Source organism: Bemisia tabaci, chromosome 3, assembly GCF_918797505.1.
Source record: "Bemisia tabaci chromosome 3, PGI_BMITA_v3".
NCBI lineage: Eukaryota > Metazoa > Arthropoda > Insecta > Hemiptera > Aleyrodidae > Bemisia > Bemisia tabaci.
The window spans coordinates 22,690,444-22,709,514 of record NC_092795.1 but is presented as its reverse complement, the minus strand read 5'-3'; the positions used below and the strand labels follow the sequence as shown (position 1 = coordinate 22,709,514).

General features: G+C 39.7%; 1 protein-coding gene across 1 annotated transcript in view; it reads right to left on the bottom strand.

Annotated features, from left to right (window-relative positions):
* The window catches only part of Pxn (Peroxidasin), a 45,554-nt gene extending 28,871 nt beyond the window's left edge, over positions 1-16,683 (bottom strand). Inside the window, exon 1 of the mRNA XM_019040678.2 lies at positions 16,392-16,683. Within this exon, the coding sequence (XP_018896223.2) occupies positions 16,392-16,582 (191 nt within the window). The 5' untranslated portion in view covers positions 16,583-16,683. The remainder of the gene's footprint in view (positions 1-16,391) is intronic.
* Positions 16,684-19,071: the final 2,388 nt, after the last annotated feature.

Below are 19,071 nucleotides of genomic sequence, written 5' to 3'. Positions count from 1 at the left end.
ATGAAAAATTGCTGATATTCGGATTGGGCCAAAAGGCAAGGTAAATGACAAACCTTCAGAGTAATGGTGGCCACAAACAACAGCAGCGGTAACTTTACCTTCTCGTGATAATTTTGACTCGACTTGGGTAGTTGTGAAAATACCACTGGTTCGATCATCTAGTAATCGGACCACATTTTCCAATAAGGATTTGAAATTTTTAATATTCAAAAAGAAAAGGTTACCTGGACGACCACCTAAGAGATGTCCATAAAGCCAGCTATCTTCTTCTGAGGATAATCGAAGATTTGATTGCTGTTTTTATACATTTGACGAGTCCTTTATTTTCAGTGATTTTTAGATTTTTAATAATTATATAATTTATTGTGCTCGATATTGCACGACCTGAGAAACAGGGCTACACCGTAGCCTAGTCGTTTGTAGAAGAAGAACATGAAGAATGATTAAAATTTCCATCTCATTTTAGAAACAACGTAATCGCAATTCGATTCCTTGCGTATATAGGTATTTGTATGAGTGAGCTTGTTTGAGTTTCTTCATTGCAAAATTTGATCCAGAGTTTATGTGAAAAACCGCGAATCTATTAATTTTAATTACATGCAGATATTTCTTCGAGTACCACCCAAGATCCTGCATTCCTCAACTGCTTCAGAAGTTCCCGCTCTCTCAGCGAATAACTTGGCAACAACGGGGAACAATAAGAGCGAAACAGAGAGCAGAATATTAGAGATAAATCTCATTAGAAAGGAATTACGCGCATAAATCTGGATACAAAACGAAAAGGCTGATGGTTATGGAGCCTTGGTGACAAATTCAATTTATCTCCCCATTTCGCCCCCCGATTCCCGCCGTGCGCTCCGATCCGGGGCCTGCTACCGGCTTTGTTTTTCACATTTTAGCCACGCTGCGTTTGTTTATTTATTCCCCGCCGCTCCTCTGCAACTTTTGTATATTAAGCGCACTTTTGGAAGTCGTTTCCGGTGATTTCCCCCCCTAACCTCAAAATTACCTCCAAGTGAATCGTATTCATCAGGGAGCTTAAAAAATAAATTGAAGTTCACTGTTTGAAATCTCAGAGTGCGTTTTACTATGAAGCATACTTTGCACCCGAAAAACTTGGGTGATATGAGTAAGAAGGGCAATTGAGGCGTTAGGTGCAGGAAGAGCATTCCTCGGTTGGGGTGTTTCAGAACTTCCACTGTTAATTTATCATATTTTAGAAAGGAAACTATTGGGTGAATTTTCTGAAAATTTTAGTCTCCTAAGGCAAGTTGAGTTGACTGCACCGGTGATCAACGAATACCCGGAACCGCTGATCTTGGAGGTTTGAATTTTTTGACTTTGGCGCCTTTTTTACCACAAGCCAATGAAACATTGGTTTTAATGCAGAGAAATTTCTGCGGTAATAGCTTCTTTGATTTTGACTGATCAACGTACTTTCTTTGCCAGGACAGAGCAGAAAAGACAGAACTACTGTGCGCAACTATTTGTGCTACCAAGCCGCTCATATTGCCATCATGGTTATTGAAGGCGCACTCAACAGAATTAGACACACGCGCAGTGAGGGGTTCAATCTAGTGTGTGTTCCTTAGCTTTCTACGGTCAATCGGTTTTGTTTCATACGTATTTTTAGCGATTTGACCTATGGATTCAAAGAGACATCGAACCCAAACGATCGCAGGAAATTGTTCGATTTCTCGATATAAAACGAAGACGGACGTTACTGGTTGAATACCTTATTCTGCGTTACCAATAACCTTTTTTTTAAGAATTACAAATACCAAGTAGTCATGAAGAGGAAGCATTCTCGTGTAAATAACAGCTCCACCGCCCGAAACTATGAGGGTAACGTGGAAGTTCAAAGTTTCGGAAAGTGCAAACTTTGAGACAAGGGATCGTGGAATGCGAGTCCTTCCCGTCAACCAGCTATTTCTGCAGAGACCAAAGCGTGCTTACGATTCAATAATTGGAGACAGAGGGGGTAACAAGGGTCAACCAGAAGCCCCCTTCGGAAACAACTAGTCGGGGAGCTGGAGTATTCGAGGCATAATTCTCCGGTGCAGCAACTTGGCGAGCAATAAGTAAGCTCGGAAAGTTTAAATAGCAGATTAATGACTCGAGTTCGGAACAATGTCTCTATCAATTGATATTTCGGCCGTTTACGGAAGTTGCCCGATAGGAGGGAACAGTGATGTCAATATTGGGGCTTGTATTACGACAGTCTCTCCACGATTTTCCCGCGGGCGTAAAAGAGATTGTTATTAGCGAGCCGCACGAATTATACTCAGACAAATAACGATAAGGCAAATTGAGGGGCTTGGAGGAAAAGGCGCAGAAGTGCAGTTTTTGCGATTTTGAGAAAGATATGTTTAAAATTTTGGAATTGCATGGATCCTTATGACAGAGAGAAAGTTCATACTGACTTTTTGATGCTCAATAAATGGATTTTGGTGGCGAATTTTTCACAGAATATGCCTTTAAGACTAGTTTTACTTGAAATCGTCGATACCTTATTTTTTTCAAAAACTACTCTTATGCGCCTTGTACTCCGAGCCCCTCAATTGTTCCACCATTCGATGGCATTGTGGACTGAGGTAGGGGCGTCAGGTGGAAAGGGGGGCAGACCATTGCCCACGCTCATCAGTGTCATTTTACTATTAACGATTTCGAGGAGGCCTCATGGCTCTAAATAAAATTTTTAAATACTTTTCTTTTAATTTTTAATTTTATTTTCATTTATTATTTTAAAAGGACTTGTGTTGTACCATATGCGCTCTATGAGGAGAAAAATGATGAGCCTCCAGATAAGGTATGAATTAAAGCACAACGCTACAGGTTTTCTCTTCAAAATTTTACAAGGAATACAAATCGCACGACATGAAGTCTGAAAATCAACTCCTGTACAAGATATAAGTGTTTTCTATTAAATTAGTTTAAATAGAAAGTATATAATTGACGTCATTTGAATGATCGAGCTTCCATTTGATCTGTGTTTAAAAGACGTGTCAATATCTCGCTCAGGAGTTGATTTCAAAATTGTCCATTGTGTGCATTAAAATGAAAATGTATGTATGCCAAAACACGCCAGGCGTGTTTGGTGTGTTTTGGTATACATACATTTTCATTTAAATTCATCACGCATAAAAGCTCATATTTTGAGTCAGGTGTTTCAAAAGTAAAGCTCCATCGTTGTTTTTTCTGAGGAGAACGAATTCACAGAATTGCTGACACTTTCAACGAAATCTTTCACACAAAGAGAAAAATACTAAAGTCAGTTCTTGAAACATGACTCATAGTCGTTTTCACTGAAGAGAAATAGATTCATGGAATCCAACAAAGTCATTGTTTTTTGCTCAGAAACATTTACAACGCACCATTTTTTTCTCCAAAAAAATGTTTCAGACTCATACGCTACAATGTAGGTTTAGCCATTAACTTGCAACTTTCATCGAAAAAAAAAGAAAACAAATTTTTTCACGTTTAACCTGTCTTTGTCGTCCTACCAAAACATGGAAATATTCCTCGAATCATTTGAAGTTTTGCCGGTGCTTACATATTTTTCTCTCCCAATGTAATAGCTTTATATGTACATATGTGCGATTCGAATCTGTCACACTGAAAAAAAAACTCCGGCCGTGGGAGCCGCAATGAAATTGAATTGCCGGAGCAATTGAAGCTACGCCTACAGCAGCCGGAATTTTCGGCCTTTGAGCCCGGAACGAACGGTATGTTTATATAACCCGTAATTGCGGCTCCCACGGCCGGAGTTTTTTTTCAGTGCACGAACTTATGTTCATCGCATGTGATTGAAATTTATTCTAGGAATATTCCATTGGTTTGGAGAAGAAAAAAGAAGATCTGCTCCAAATTGGACTGCCCTGAGAAAAAATGAACTAAGTAATGATTTTCTGTTCCCGGAACTATTTGTATGAAGTACCTATAGTTTTTCGATTAACTTTGGTCTAACCTCAACCTGACTCTAATCCAACGTTCCGATACCGTGCCATGAGAACCCCTCTAACTTTCCCCTCGATGGACAACAAATCGAACGAATGACGCCGATGGTACTCAACAATTAGCGCTTTTCAAGAGACATATCGCCGTTTCCCCCACGAATCACGTAACTACATTTCAATGTTGCCAAATGTTCCCTCGCAAATTCCATATTTACCAGGAAAATCATGAGATTTTCTCCCTGAAAATTTCACTGATTTTTCTTCTGATTTCTGATCGAATGCAAGAATCAGAAAAAATTTTCAATAAAATTGCACTGGTGTATTCTTGTAAGAAATTAAATTTTTTAAGTCAATTTTGCAACCTCGGAATGAAGTTACGTTCCTTCGTCCGGTAAACGACGATATATTTGATATTGTTGGCTTAGTATGCCAACAGTATTTCAGTCGATTCATAAATGTCTGATGCCGCATCTTCAAAACAAACTAACTGACCATATGGATAATTTTATCGCAGGCTACTAGCTGCCTTGGGGATTTCAACCACTTATGTTAATTTTAACGTTATCCAAGTCACTGATTCATTATGATTCATCCTGATGTTACCGGGAAATTGGTGCTTAGAATAAGTAATGCATAATTGGGCTGTGTGTTCTAAAAATCTGGCATCAGCGTATTCTACCTGTTCATATCCTAGCCTCAATAAATTTTATCGTAGTATTGGTTTATTGCTTTCGAATACTTAAGCCTCGCACGAACTGGGATGATTCTTGTTTAGACCGTACCATTTCTTGGAATATTTCGAGTTCTATAATCGAGGGAATTTTTTATCATGTACAGGGAGAGACACTATACAGCGCGGCAGTATATGGTTCATTTGCTCCTCTACGCATAGCTCAAGCTGAATGATTACGTCATTTGCTGTGGATGGTTAGCATGTACGCGTGAAAAAACTAAAGTCCACCCGAAATCGTCAAATCGCGCGAACTACGCAAGTTAAGTAAACTCTGAAACAGGTCTCAGTATAATTGATAAGTTGCTGTTCAGTGTTCAGCCAGTAGATTTTTCGAATAAATCACTTGACAAACAAAACATCACATGCTATTCTCTTCAACATCTTCCGTAGGAAACCTCGCACATAAAGAGGAGTTGGGAAATCAACTCATGAGCATCTCAAATTGAAATCGAATTTCACAAATGACTTCATTTGTGTTTTTCATTGAAGTTTCATTTTGCATATATGTATTTCCAATTTAACAACGTTAATTTTGAGCATTCATAGGATTTGGACTTAGTGTTGCAATAAATAATCACTGTTTCTGGCCCATGTACCTATAAAAACACCTATCTGCATAGGGGAAGTAGAGACAGGCATGTTATTCCTAAAATGAGGCAGACACTTTAGTTCAGCATTGCATAATGTGGTCCTCATATACTCTTCATTTATGAACCTCTTACCTGGGTGGAAATGACGCAAGAAAATATATATCTTCAGCCATAAGTTAAGTTAATAAATCTGTAATACACGTTATTAACGTACTTATTTTCTTTCAATGTGGCAACAAGGACTGTGTATCGCGAGTCACCGAGCTAAGACGCGTAAATCATCCGTGAAATATCGTGAAAAATCCCCGTATATCATGCTGCATCCAAAATCCATGCGTTCAGAAATATTTCGCAATTTTTTCGCCTTCTTACGAGGTCCTGGCAATTTATAAAAACCTCCGCAGTTTATGGTTCGTTTCATTCGGAATTTTGGGCTTTTACACGCGAAGAATATAACTTATTTTCGCGCGAAGGAAGATAAATATCTCGCAAGTTTCTGCCACGATTTTGGAGACGAGAATCGCAGATGTTACCCCCAAGGTATTTTACCACAGTGTGGTGTACTGAGATTTCTAGAAACTCGGGATGTGCGATCGCGGGTTCCTTCTGTCTAGCCGTGCATGACCAATCTCAAAAGAAAGTGTAGAAGAGTTTACGCTCAAACTGAAATATACAATACAAGCATCTCTACCTGTAGAGGTTTTTTAAAGTTTTAAATTAAAATCATGATTGACAATTCTTGGAGGGGAAACATTGAAAATGTCAGGCTTTTATTAAATTGCTTTCCCGGGAAATTTTCCCAGAATTTTTGCCATACTGAACGTTTCATAATGTTTCACCTGTTAGAGTAATTGTAAAGAGCTTTTTCTCTACGCACTGCGCTGAAAAACGCGCTACGCTCACTGCTCAGCCACTAAATATAAAAAATTGAAATAATCAAGTTTTAAAGTAAAATTAGCAAATTTACGTATTCTTAGGCATAATTATAAGAGCCCTTGACAAAATACTCAAACTAGGGAGATTAAAGGGTACCAAGGGTTAAAAAAATCATGTGACATATTTTCCATTTCGAGAAAAAAGGTGTTTTAATTTTAAATGTTCTGGTCGACGAGTTCCGAGCCCGGTGAGCGCCTAGCTTCGGTCACTTTTTCGATACATTTTCGATCCAAAATGGCAGTGTGGAATACGTGATAATTGCTTTCTTCTTTGTTTACATCGGATGGCCGGGTCCTAAAGTATCGATAACAATCGATTATGTATAGAAAAAGTGACTCGGCGTAGCACAGGAGTACCGGAATTCGGGACCTGGGAAATGCTTGAAAGTGGCGCCAGTTCTCCCATTTACATTACGACTCCATGTACTCTATGCGATGAAATGACGATCAGCGAAAATTACGATTCCCAATTTTCGACACCGCCACCGACGATGGGCAAATGGAGCGTAGTACCGTAGTAGGCCACTCGGAGGCCGAAGCAGCGATAACTACCAACAACCCTCCTAATAGCTCATGCAATCTCGGGGTGTGACAAGGCGTGAGGGAGGTCCACGATATTAGAGAATCATTAAAGCCGCTCTTGATGACAAACCGAGAAGCGGAGGAGCGGAAGCTATCTTCGCTCCTATCCGACGCTGCCAAATTTTCAAACAACCAGAATTTCCCCATTGGATGTGATCAATTCTAACGTGCTAAAGATAAACACAGTATGAGCTTTTGGACGTTGCCAAATTTTGCTCGACAAAGTTCAAATTTTAGACAAAACTTGTGTGTACTCATTTTTGAATTTCTATCCGCAATCAATCCAGTACATTGAAGATTCAACCCGAGAATTATACCCTGGAAAAAAACACATTGGATCTAGAGTCCAGACTCTTGAAAACATTGACAAGAAAAAATACTCTTGATTCAATCGGATTTTTGCGTGAATCAAAACGAAATCCGCTTAAATTAAGAGGCTTGGTTCTTGATTTAAGCTAGATTCTGATTGAATCAAGAGTACTTTTTCTTGTCGATGTTTTTAAGAGTCTGGACTCTAGATCCAATGTGTTTTTTTCCAGTGTATATTTCGGTCAGTTTCAATTCAAGGTGTTAATAATTGATTTTCCCTTATTTAAACTTTGGTAGAGAATCGATACTTGAAGTGTTCGTTGCGAACACCCTGTTTATCGATATTTTTTCATAGGTTTAAAAGGCAGATAAATCAATTTTTCGCAAAGCAAAATGCCACTGATTTCGGTTTGCGATGTCATGCACTTACCATAACGCGATTAATTTTTTAACTGAGAAACTAAGCCACACGTTTTCTCGAAAACCTCTGTAATTTTTCTGACTCTATTTGAAAAATATTCTGCCGTAATTCAAAACGATAAAGATGATCTATTTCCCATGAACAAAAAAATAAAAATAAATATGAAAAATGAACGGGAATTTTGACTCGCTGCAATTAAGATACACGGTTTTCAAGTTTTACCATTAATATGCGACCGAGTGCGTAAAAGACATCAGTGTGCAAATACTTTCTCAGGAGAGTAATTCTTTCTCTTCGTTGTTTTGGCAAGATTAGATTCAAATTTCTAACCTAAAACTGCTGAGAATAATCTGGTGGCAGGGCCGGATTTAGAGGGTGGCCACATGGGCTGTGGCCCATGGCGGCAAATGTTGTAACTTTTTCAAATGTGCGTATCGAGAAAAAAATCTGATTCAGAAAAAAAAAAATACAAACGAGAAAAGGCGAAAAAATCTCTCATTTCCTGAGAGTTCAAGTAATTTCTAATTGATCCGTCTTTCGGTGATACAAGAGACAGCGCCTTTCATTAGTCTAGTTGAGAGAGAAACCAAACACGTAATTTGGCCTGGAGTGGCGCGGTGCAAAGAGCACTGGTGACGCGGACTTTAGATGGAAAGGAAAAGCCCTCGGCGCGCCGGTCAGCATGAAACACATATTAGAGCCTACAAGACTCCATAAATACTTCACGCACTGCGTCAAACGTAGTGCGGTCAGCAGCGGTCAGCGTGAAACGCATAGCGCCTACAAGACTGTAGGGATACTTCACGCATTGCGCCGAATACAGTGCGGTTGGCGCGGTGGTGGATATTAAAATCATTAAACCACAGTCATGTTTATTCATTTATAATTTTTTCGTTCTTTTCTTATAAATGAAAGGCCTCGTCCACACAGAGATAGGTTTCCGGAACTTAATTTTCGCGCAAAGTTCCATGAACTTTTGCTAGTGTTAACAGGGCTTTCACAAAAAATGTGCTCAACACGAATAAACACGTCTTATGCACCCCTCTCCCTCCGGCACGTTCATTTAATGGTTTGTATCGATGTTTCAAAACGAATGAGAAGGAGCGGCAAAATACAGGCGGCCCATTGGCGGCAAGTAGGTAAATCCGGCCCTGTCTGGTGGCAGATACGTTCCAATATTCTGTCAACGAATACCCTTTTTTTATTAAACTTGCAAAATTTAAAATTTCTATAACGTTTCCAAAAAAAAACATGTTACTTAAAGATTTGGCAACATTCAGATATCCATACGTCGTTCTTTCTTAGCATGGCGAAATTTCTCCCAGAAGTTTTTTCGACGATCTGGCATCCTCGCGAGTAATTTTCTACTTATCTGGTGGTGTTCCTGCGGTTCCTATAGCGTATCCGTTCAGCTTCCTTATTTCGGCGTGTTTTGGCGAGAGCGATATGCGAGGATATTATTCGCATGTCGCCGAAGCGAAGCTCCACGGGAATTTTCCGAGCTTTATCGTGGAGCAAGGGACCTTTTGCTGCGCCACAGAGAATTGTGAGTTATATGCATGGAGATGAAAAAGGACCAGGATAGCAGGAGGGTAAAAAGGAACAAGAAAAAGCGACTGGAAGATTTGAAGTCTCCTAGAGGAAGAGCGTTCCCGGAAAATCACAATAGTGAGGAGAAAATGTATTTTAATTAGTACGAGGACAAAATTATGTATGACTTTAAATTTCTCTTCCATTTTTCAATTTCTGATTAGAAACAATAATTGGACTACAATTGGACTGCATTTTGCAATTTGGAACTATAAATTCTAGCCCGGTTTAATAAAAAAGTTTGTGCCATTAGTTTCCCTACGCACACAAGTGTTTCTTCAAATGAGCCAGAATTTATAGCTCGCCAAATTGCAAAATGCAGTCCAATTCGTGATAAGGAACTACTATGTCAGGCTTATTTCAGAAGCAACGAATCGCCTTTAAGCAATAACTTTCCAAAGTCGTTTTGGCGGTTTTTTCCAAGGTAGAGTGCTAAAAGATGAGAGAGAGGAGGTGGGTGTGGGGGGGAGCAGGGCTTGATGTGTTTTTTACCGAGCGGCGAAAATACGGTAAATAATTGAAATTGAAATCCATCAACTACTTCTTGTCTAACTGGAGGAAAAAACTCATTTTGCAGTTTTCCACACCTACACAACAATCTCTTTTAGAGGGTTCCATTGAAGGTGCTAGATTACGATTTTTTAAATTTTTCCATTTCTTTTTTTCCCCATTACGATTCCGAATTTTTCCTCCCTTTTGTTACGAGCAAAAAACGTGGGTGTAAGGTTTATACGTCACCGGAGAACACAAAACATTGTGCACTGAATTGCGGCAGTTTGACATGCACAGAAAAGAGGCTCCTGACAAAAAACTCAGACTTGAACCACATAGCTTTTTCCTAATGCTTCGCAGACTGTAGACATCAAAGAAACCTTGACACCTAAAAACTTTTACTACTGCACTATGCGTGAGTCATGACGGTTTGCATTTTGAAGAAATTTTCAACGGAAAATTCCAAGTAGATTCTTTCATTACTCATCTTTGAAAAGAACAGAAAGAGAACCGGTGATTTTTTAACGCAGCATCGGAGATGCAATAGCATTAATTATTTCTTTATAATATGGAAGCTATTGTAAAATATCTCTCTTTTTTATTCTGTTTTGGGTCACTAAGTGTCTTCACTGTTGTAATTTATTTCCCTTAAAGTAAGATCTAGTCGGAAATTGTTTAACGTTGCAATGGAGAGACGCAGTTTTCGACTTGCAATATCGGTAATTCGTTTTCTATAATATGGTTTTCAAAAACCTCTCGTTGAAATTTAGTTTGGGTCGCTAGTGTCTTCTTCTTTTTTTCTTCCAAACAAATAAAACCTAAGCGAAAATTTTGAAACGTTGCATTCTATGTACTAAATTTTCGACTAAGTCATTGATATGCAATATCAGCGATTTCGGTCTTTTACGGCTTTTGAAAACCTCTCGTTGCAATTTTGCATGGGTCCCTCGCATATCTACCACATTTCTCCACAAACAATGTACAGTGCAGACAACGGGCGTCACTGTCAAATGCTTGCGTCATGCTTTCCGCGTTGACTCGAGACACCCAGTCGCGTGTCTCGGTGTCAGGCTGCATTATAGCTTCTCCTGTATCGTCTCCTCCTGGACCTCGGCCAAGTCATGAGCATTTATGTCCGACCGCACGCGCACGTGGCGAATAATTAGACAACCCCCCCCCCCTTCCTCCCACAATCCTCCTTTATAACATATGAATTTAAATCGTTGTTTAAGAATAACAAAGCAGCGAGATTTTTTGAGCGGGCTGTATCGATACGTATATCGACTCCGAAATTGGAGGGACAGAGACAAACCGTGCCGCCGAACAAAGGATCGAGTGAGAGATCGGACTTGGAATTTTCAACTAAAAGTGAAAATTTCGATGTTTAATTCGTCACATTTTAAATTTTTAGGGGTGTTCCTGCCCCAGAACATTTTACGAGGAAACCAATGCAGCCACTTTTAAGACCTCAAAGTTTTGTTCCAAAAAGCCCTATACACTGACAAGGTAAAAATAACGTGGTCGATTCATCTCGTGATATGAAGTCATTGGGCAGGTGGTGTACCAAGCCTAGAGACAAAAGGAACGTTTATGAGATGATTTTATTAATGAGTTAGAGGGTGCAACCATTTCGGTGCGAAGGATCTATTCTTGTCTTTTCCTTATGATAAAGATAAACGCTGTCTTGATGCGCGCTTAAAAGTAACCCATGTATTATGGCATGGATAAATTTCTGATTCTTTGGTGTTTTTGCAGATAGGTTTGTTTTCCGAGATGATGTTTCCGCGTGAAGGTATACAAAGTGAACGGGACTTATCTACAAGAAGATATAGAAACACCTAGATGGCTGAGGAGTATAATCGAGTCTTGGGTGGTTTTTGAAAGTGCTCACCAATTTTGCTCATGCACTCTCTATCTCCCAATTAGACCACATTTTGCAATCAGGAGCTACGATTTCTGACCCATCCATATAAGTGCCTATTTGCATTACGAAAATAATGGCACATACTATGGACCACATTTCGTAATAAGGAACTATTTTTTATTCATTTCAGAAACAAGTATCTGCTATTAGTTTCCCTCCGCAGATACGTGATTTGGACTATGTTTTGCAACTGAGAACTACTATTTCTGGCTTACCCGCAAAGGCACATATATCTTTAGAGAAGCTATCAGAACATTATTTTTTTTTTGAAAAGAGCCAGGTTGTCTAAAATCAGTCAGAAATAAAGGTTCCTGATTGCAAAATCTGGTCTATTCTATGTGATCGGACCTAAACAGTTTCACGAAGGTCATTAAAACTGTATAGATCGTCACCTTCCGGCAAAGGTATCACAATCACCATGCGACGTTTCAAAATTCCCGCCGCCATTTTATTCTTTTACAGAGAAATCTTTCAACGAAGCCATCCGAAAATTTCACCGACCTTTCTTGTGCTGCCGATGAAATTCAGTGACGTTTTCAAACAGACTCAACCAACAATTTCTCAGTAGAAATTTTGAAACGCCGCATGGCGCTTGTGATACTTTGTCCGGAAGGTGACAAGATATGTTCCTGTCCCTATTGCCCTCATCCATTTCAAGAACTACAAATCTGCTGATTAAACCCCCGTGCAGAAACGCGCTTCCACCAATATGTTACCGCTCTGAATCCCTTTAAGTTCTCTCTTTGCCGGGACGCGGAAAGTGAAAAGTGGGACCCGACAAAGGAACAGCCGGGTGATAATCCTCGACCGCAGGGCCAAGCCGGCGAGCATAAGTAATAACAAGGTTGTTTTAATTCATATCGTGCTCTCGTGTTGATACATCGATTTATTGCATCGGTGGGCGGCCCGGCGTGCGGCATGCGCCCATGGCAGGTAAAGTTGCCTATCAGCTGCCTGACTTAAATCCCAAGTATAATCTTCCTGTCTGCGCGTCGAGCCAACATTGCCAATTTTAGATTTCCTCACGTCTTTTGAATTTTTCTTTAAGCTTGTGGAGTATTAGCAGTGACGAATAAGTGAGTCGATTGTTGAATCTGATAGACAAAGCGATGGACAAAGAAGACGTAGGGAATATGGAGCGATCCTATTGGTTGCAATGGGTGGTTCTAATAGACTAGGGGAGAAAATGATTGACTAACTGAATGATCTCTCATTTATTGCCGTTCTTTTTTCTATTACCTACCTCCTTTGTCCATTGAAACGAATAAGATCCCTCCATATCCCATTTGCCTTTTTTGTCTATAGCTTTGTCTATCAATTTTAACAATCAGCCGACAGGGTTTCACCGGGAGTAAAAAATATCTACGAAAATCAGGGAAATCGTCATTAAATTAGTGATTAAAATTGAGAGTTTCTGCTCAAATAATTTTTTAATTGGCGGTTCCTGTTGATGCAACTTTACGGAATCAGACAAAATATGAAAATACTGATTTTTCCCCCTCTGATTTTGAGAGGAATATTTTTTCCACTCGGGAAAAAAGTCTCTTGGATCCAGAACTCAGCCTCTTAAAAAATTAGACAAGAAAAACTACCCTTGATTCGATCGGATTTTTGATTGAATCAAAAGGAAGTCCGCTAAATTAAGTCCTCTCAATTCAAGCAAAAATCCTATTGAATCAAGAGTTTTTATCTTGTCAAATTTTTTAAGAGCCAGGACTCTAAATCCAAGGGACTTTTTTCCAGTGCTGTTTCTAAGATTCACTTGCAATCACAATAGTGTGTTACACAGCTTGATTCTGACCTATTCTTTTTCCCTATTCTGTGTAATTACTGAGTAAATGGTCAAAAACTCCGAAGAAACGTTTAAGAGGAAATATTATCTTACGCATATAATCTTCATCAGCATGTCCTGTTAATAGATCACAGCCCTAAAGAAACTCCTCTTTCGAAATTCATGAGATCCCTCCAAGAAAATACGCAAAAGTCATCTCCTCTCGAACCGTCACTTAAAACTTCAACAAAAGCACTTTGTCAACTCGGCCAGCACCCGAAGTGTTACACGATAAATTTAGCAGCGATGTTTTAAGTCGCTTCTCCGCTCGTTGTACAATCTTGTAAATATTTATAAAATACTCTGATGTTGGAGTGCAAAAACTCAGATCCTCCATCGGGGAGGGGGGAAATTTCGAGTCTGAGCTCGAAGCGCGTGGGTCTAATTTTAATTTTTGAATAAATAACGCGCGGAGTCCGCGTTGATACCCTACCACGCGGATCAAGAAACAATTTTCTATTACCGGCTGTTCTATTACGTAAGTTAAGGTGTCAATCCAACAAAATCGAATTGAAAAATGACTCGATCATAAACTGATTTAGTGCCCAAGCAATGCGTAGTATATCTCTGTTTGGAGGGTAACAGTGTAAACAGACTCATAACCTCATTTCATTTACGCCAGGGTGGCCAAATGCGTCTAAGTCTCCTCGCAGTCAAACTTTCTTGTATTTCAGGAATCTTATGTGGATTTACTCGCTATAAATATACTGAATTCATAATTCGGACTTGATTATGTGTATCTATTATTTACCTTCGTACCATTGAACATCGATGTATCGATAGGTCAAAAATCGGAAGAATAACGTAACAGCCTATCCGCCGTTAGAGATTTCTCAGTAGCAGAATCAATTTCTATATCTCTAAAAAACTATTTTCATAAACTTTTTTTTAATGATGAAGAAGCCAATTAATGTAAAACAATTTCCTTTTGTTGCACTCTCGGATGTGTCATAAATTAATTGTGAACGGATTTTGGTATGTTTACGTATAAATAAAGAGATGGGGTTCACAGCTACCTTTTGTGTATAGGAGAATGCTGATTCTTTGATAAAAATGAATTTGTCGGAGCATTGCGACATACCTTAACGAAATATTTGTGACCCTGGACTTGTTGTCATTTTCGTAAATTTTAATTGCTTTCGAGTCACGATCAAATCATCGCTGCGTACCATTAATTTTTGATCATAAAAAAATATTCGAATCAAATATGGAGCTGCCGACGCACCACCAAAATTCACATTTTATTAATTACTTTTTTTCCTATGAGAAAGGTTTTATCCTGACTAGATCATTCAAAAAAAATTCAAATTCGTCATATTTTCAATTTTTTTTTTTTTTTTTTTTTTTTTTTTTTTTTTTTTTAAAAACTCATCAATACTTTTTCTAGTGGGAGATGGATTCTGTACTGAAACAAAAAACGACTATCCCAAATCAGATTCAAATGCTAACCCTATGCAATACCTACTTCAATGCTACCAGAAAAAATAAATCGTTATATTTATCAGCAAAGGTAAATGCATGTGAAGAAGGTCTAGCTGACAGCGTGGAAAATTATGGAAGAAATCTGGTGTGGATATGCCACGATCCACGTGCATTAAGACCAGTAACTAACTCTGGAAGCTGATTACAGTACCCCCTGTTAGAATATCCTGCGCTTGAAATATCCTATTTCATCGCTTGAATCAGCATACGTATTATTCGAGTATCGTTTTCCTATCGTTTGCAATACATTTTTCTATCCGTTTTCCCAATCTTTGCTGAATTGAATCTTGGTGTTGGCGTGAATGTTATTCAGAAAAACTGGTAGGAAAAGATATTCTTCGCTCCGGAAAAATGAAATCATTCTCAAAACTTTGAGGATATATCACAGCAGATAGAGGTAGAACATCTCATTTCAAACCGCTACCATCATTGGGAAAGATAGATATTGGTTGGATCATTTTTCGCTGTTGCAAAAAGATATTTACATGGGTCAAGTGTGCCATTATCGCAACTTCAAAAGTCGAAGTTTTCTCCCGTAGATAGAGTTCCACGATTGTGCTACTACCCCAATATATTGGATAATATGGGTATTTCCAATTAACAGTGATAGCACCGCAAGTCAAATTGGGATAACACTGCAAAATTGGGGTTAGTAACCTAATTTATTGGGGCACTACCGCAATTAGTTGGAAATGCCCATATCATCCAACAACTCCTACCTTCTTTTCCGTGATACATGTGGTGCACAGTATAGAAAGCACGGTCACGCCAATCAAAAAGTATGGCGGATATAGAACACTGTACCACGGTTCTGATAACCAATTATTGTTTTTCTCAGTGCATGCCGGAAGTAACCCCTTTGCTGGTGTCATGTCTCCATGTTCTGCACAGAGTAATAATCCCAGTAATAAAAACCAATAAACTCTGCATACGCTTTTTGGCTCCGAGGGCTATCTTAGTCACTTAAACTGAATTTTCTAGTTGACAGAACCGATGTTTGGTTTGTATGGAATACCAACCGCTCGGCTTCCCAAGCCGAAGCTCGCCTCTCTAAAACGCATAGTTCGATTTTGTCAATCGAACTTTGTTTGCGCTAACCGAAGATATAGGTTCGTTCGACTGACAACTCACGATCAATCCTCTGAACCGAAAACCATCTTCTACACGGAGAAAAAACTTCGTGCGTGGGACCCGAAGTTGAGGTCATATGGATCTCTGAAGTTTTCGGATCACGTATCTAAAAACCTGAGGTTCAGCTGCCGAAGTGCGGGTCAGACATCTGAAGTACTTCGATAAATACCGAGGGGTTCGGGTCACACATCTGAAGTAATCCGGTACATACCGAAGTGCCTTGATGTCTGACCTGAACTTCGGCAGCTCGACCTCAAATTTTCGGAAACGTGACCAGAAATCTTCAGAGATCCATATGACCTCAACTTCGGGTCCCATGCACGAAGTTTTTTTTTTCTCCGCGTAATATCATCGGTGCGCAAGACCAAGGGTTTTTTTCCAGCTTGGGGTACAACCAAAGAAAGTAGTGACTTACAAGATTGTGGTATTGGCAGGGACCCTGGGGACATCCCTGAGGTCGACGGACATGCAGCGGACGGTGGTTCTGAAGCACACGCACTTGGACGGGCAGGCGGGGGTGGGCTGCGCGACGTCGAGGGGTCCGGGGGCCGGGCCCTGCGCCCGGGCCAGCGGCAGGAGGAGACACAGCGCGAGGGACGGGAACATGTTGCGCGGCGGGCAGATCCGATCTCACTGATGAGTGGTGACTCGTCGGGGACGCGCCTCCAGGCCCGCCAGCCGGGTGGACAGCCGAGGAGAAGAACCAGAATAGCAACAACACCGCTGCCAGACTTCCGTCGTCTTCGGTTCGAAGTGATCCACTCGATATATTTTTGAGACACTGACTAGTCTCGAGCAGTTCGAACAACAACGCTGTGTTTTGTTTTATGATGATTGATGAGTGACGAGCACTTAAATCCTGGAGACGAAATTGAAAGGTCCCTTCGCCGGCCCTGGTGGTGGAGGTGGAAAATCTCTCTCTCGGGGGTTCCATATCGACTGTTTCAAATCACTATTTGTTCGGCTTTTGAGCGTGCACCAATCGGTCTAACTAATGGCTGAAGAGCGCTCGAGTGGGTGACTCGAGGTGTTTCTAAAGCTCTGCCTTTATTTTATCATCTCTATGAAAACAAGTTCTTATCGTTTGAAATTTCGACAGAATATTTTGCTAATAGAGAAGAAAAAAACAAGGAAGGTTTTAAAATTATTAGGTTGAAAAGTTTTCCAAGGAACGAAAGTGAATTGACCCCAATTTTCATATTACCCCCTGGATGTGGTCCATGGATGTCCGTGTTGCATATTAACGGTAGAATTACCAAACCTCGTATCTCGGTTTGCGGCGTTGCAGACCTCTTGTCATACTTTACATTATAAATGGAAAAATACTCAACGTAAATTCTTAAAAACTTCCGTAATTTCTCCTCTCCGTGCAAAAGAAAACTCCGTGAAAACTTCAAATAATGATATTGATTTGTTCTTTTTCGAAAATAAAATAGAAACAGAGATTTTTAAACATCGAAAACGAGATACGTGGTCTGGTAGTTGCACTGTCAATGTGCTGTAAATCGATGGCAATCTTCATATCAACACCGGGATACAACTATTCGTGCTCCGTGGATGACCGTGTTGCATACGCAGTGAATTGAAGGCGTTATGTTTGCCTGAATCATATGAATGGTTGTAGAATCGGTGGAATACATTGGATTCTTTTCTTCCTGTCTACTACTATCATATTCATAGTTAGCAAGGTTTTTTTTTGTATTAACGTCGCTTTTCCAGCGGTAAAAATCGAACGATTAAGTTGGGTGGGACACTTTCCACCGCTCCCTCCCTTTCGGACCGCCACTGTCAACCTAGTTCTGTGCTAAGAATTAACATCCTCAGATCGTTTAAACGTTGCGAAACTTTTGAACTTATATAAATATTCTAGTGTGCTTAGATTTGAAACAGATATTGCTCACAATGATTATTTCCATTTTCTTCTTCTTCTTTTTTTTAAAATTTTTTAAGTTTTACCTAATGTAAAAATTGTATCTCGGAAAATTTGGTAGCATTCAAATATTCACACCCACGGCATTTTATTTAGCGTAGCAGTTTAGAGGCCCACAATAACCATTGAATTGCGAGAGTTGCAGTTCTAAATGGAGGAATCTTCGTAAATTCGTGAGCTGCGCGATTGAAATGGAACGAATAAGACGGATTGTATTGTCAGTAGACTCAAATAATGATGAAATCCTTCGAGGATGCAACTAGTCGTTTCATCGATACGTCAAATTAAATCCAATATCCTGATACGCAACTCAGTTATCCCTGCAGTAGTTCGCAGAATCCATCGAATTTTATCCCGATCAAGCACGAATCCTGCGCCTGGATTGTTGAATCGTTATCGAATGAATTTAATCGATAAATAACATTGCAAGGATAGGGGTTTATCGATCAAAGTCTTTCGATAAAGATTCAACGATCGAACTGCTGAGTAGCTGCGTGGCCGAATTATTTATGCACTTAATACTCTAATCGGTTTCAGCTGTCTCGAACTCTGGCCACGATGATGTCATTCTTGACTGATGGAGCGCATCATTGCCTCGTAGTGTAAAAATTATTCACCCCGGCTGCAGACACAACAATAACATCGCTTCTTTTTTGTGCTGTACTTGGACCGCGTGAAACAGAAAGGAACCAAGTCACACACTGGAAAAAAAACGCACTGGATCGAGAGTCCAGACTCTTAAAAACATCGACAAGAAAAAATACTCTTGATTCAATCGGATTTTTGCTTAAATCAAGAACCAAGCCTCTTAATTTGAGCGTATTTCCTTTTGATTTAAGCAAAAATCTGATTGAATCGAGAGTATTTTTTCTTGTCAATGTTTTCAAGAGTCTGGACTCTAAATCCAATGTGTTTTTTTTCCATTGCGCGTGACGCAGAAAGGAATCAAGCCACATCAGCTATTGTCAAATTCAATTGGAAAATTTAATTTTTACATTACATGAAAACGGTCGTGCGGATTTCTGTGCGAACTTCAGGGAATTTCTGCATAGTACGAAGCCATTCCATAAAATTTTCAAAAATTCCAAACAAACGCTCTCTGGTAAAAAAGCAAATCGCTTAGTTAAATTTGACAATAGCTGACGTGGCTTGGTTCCTTTCTGCT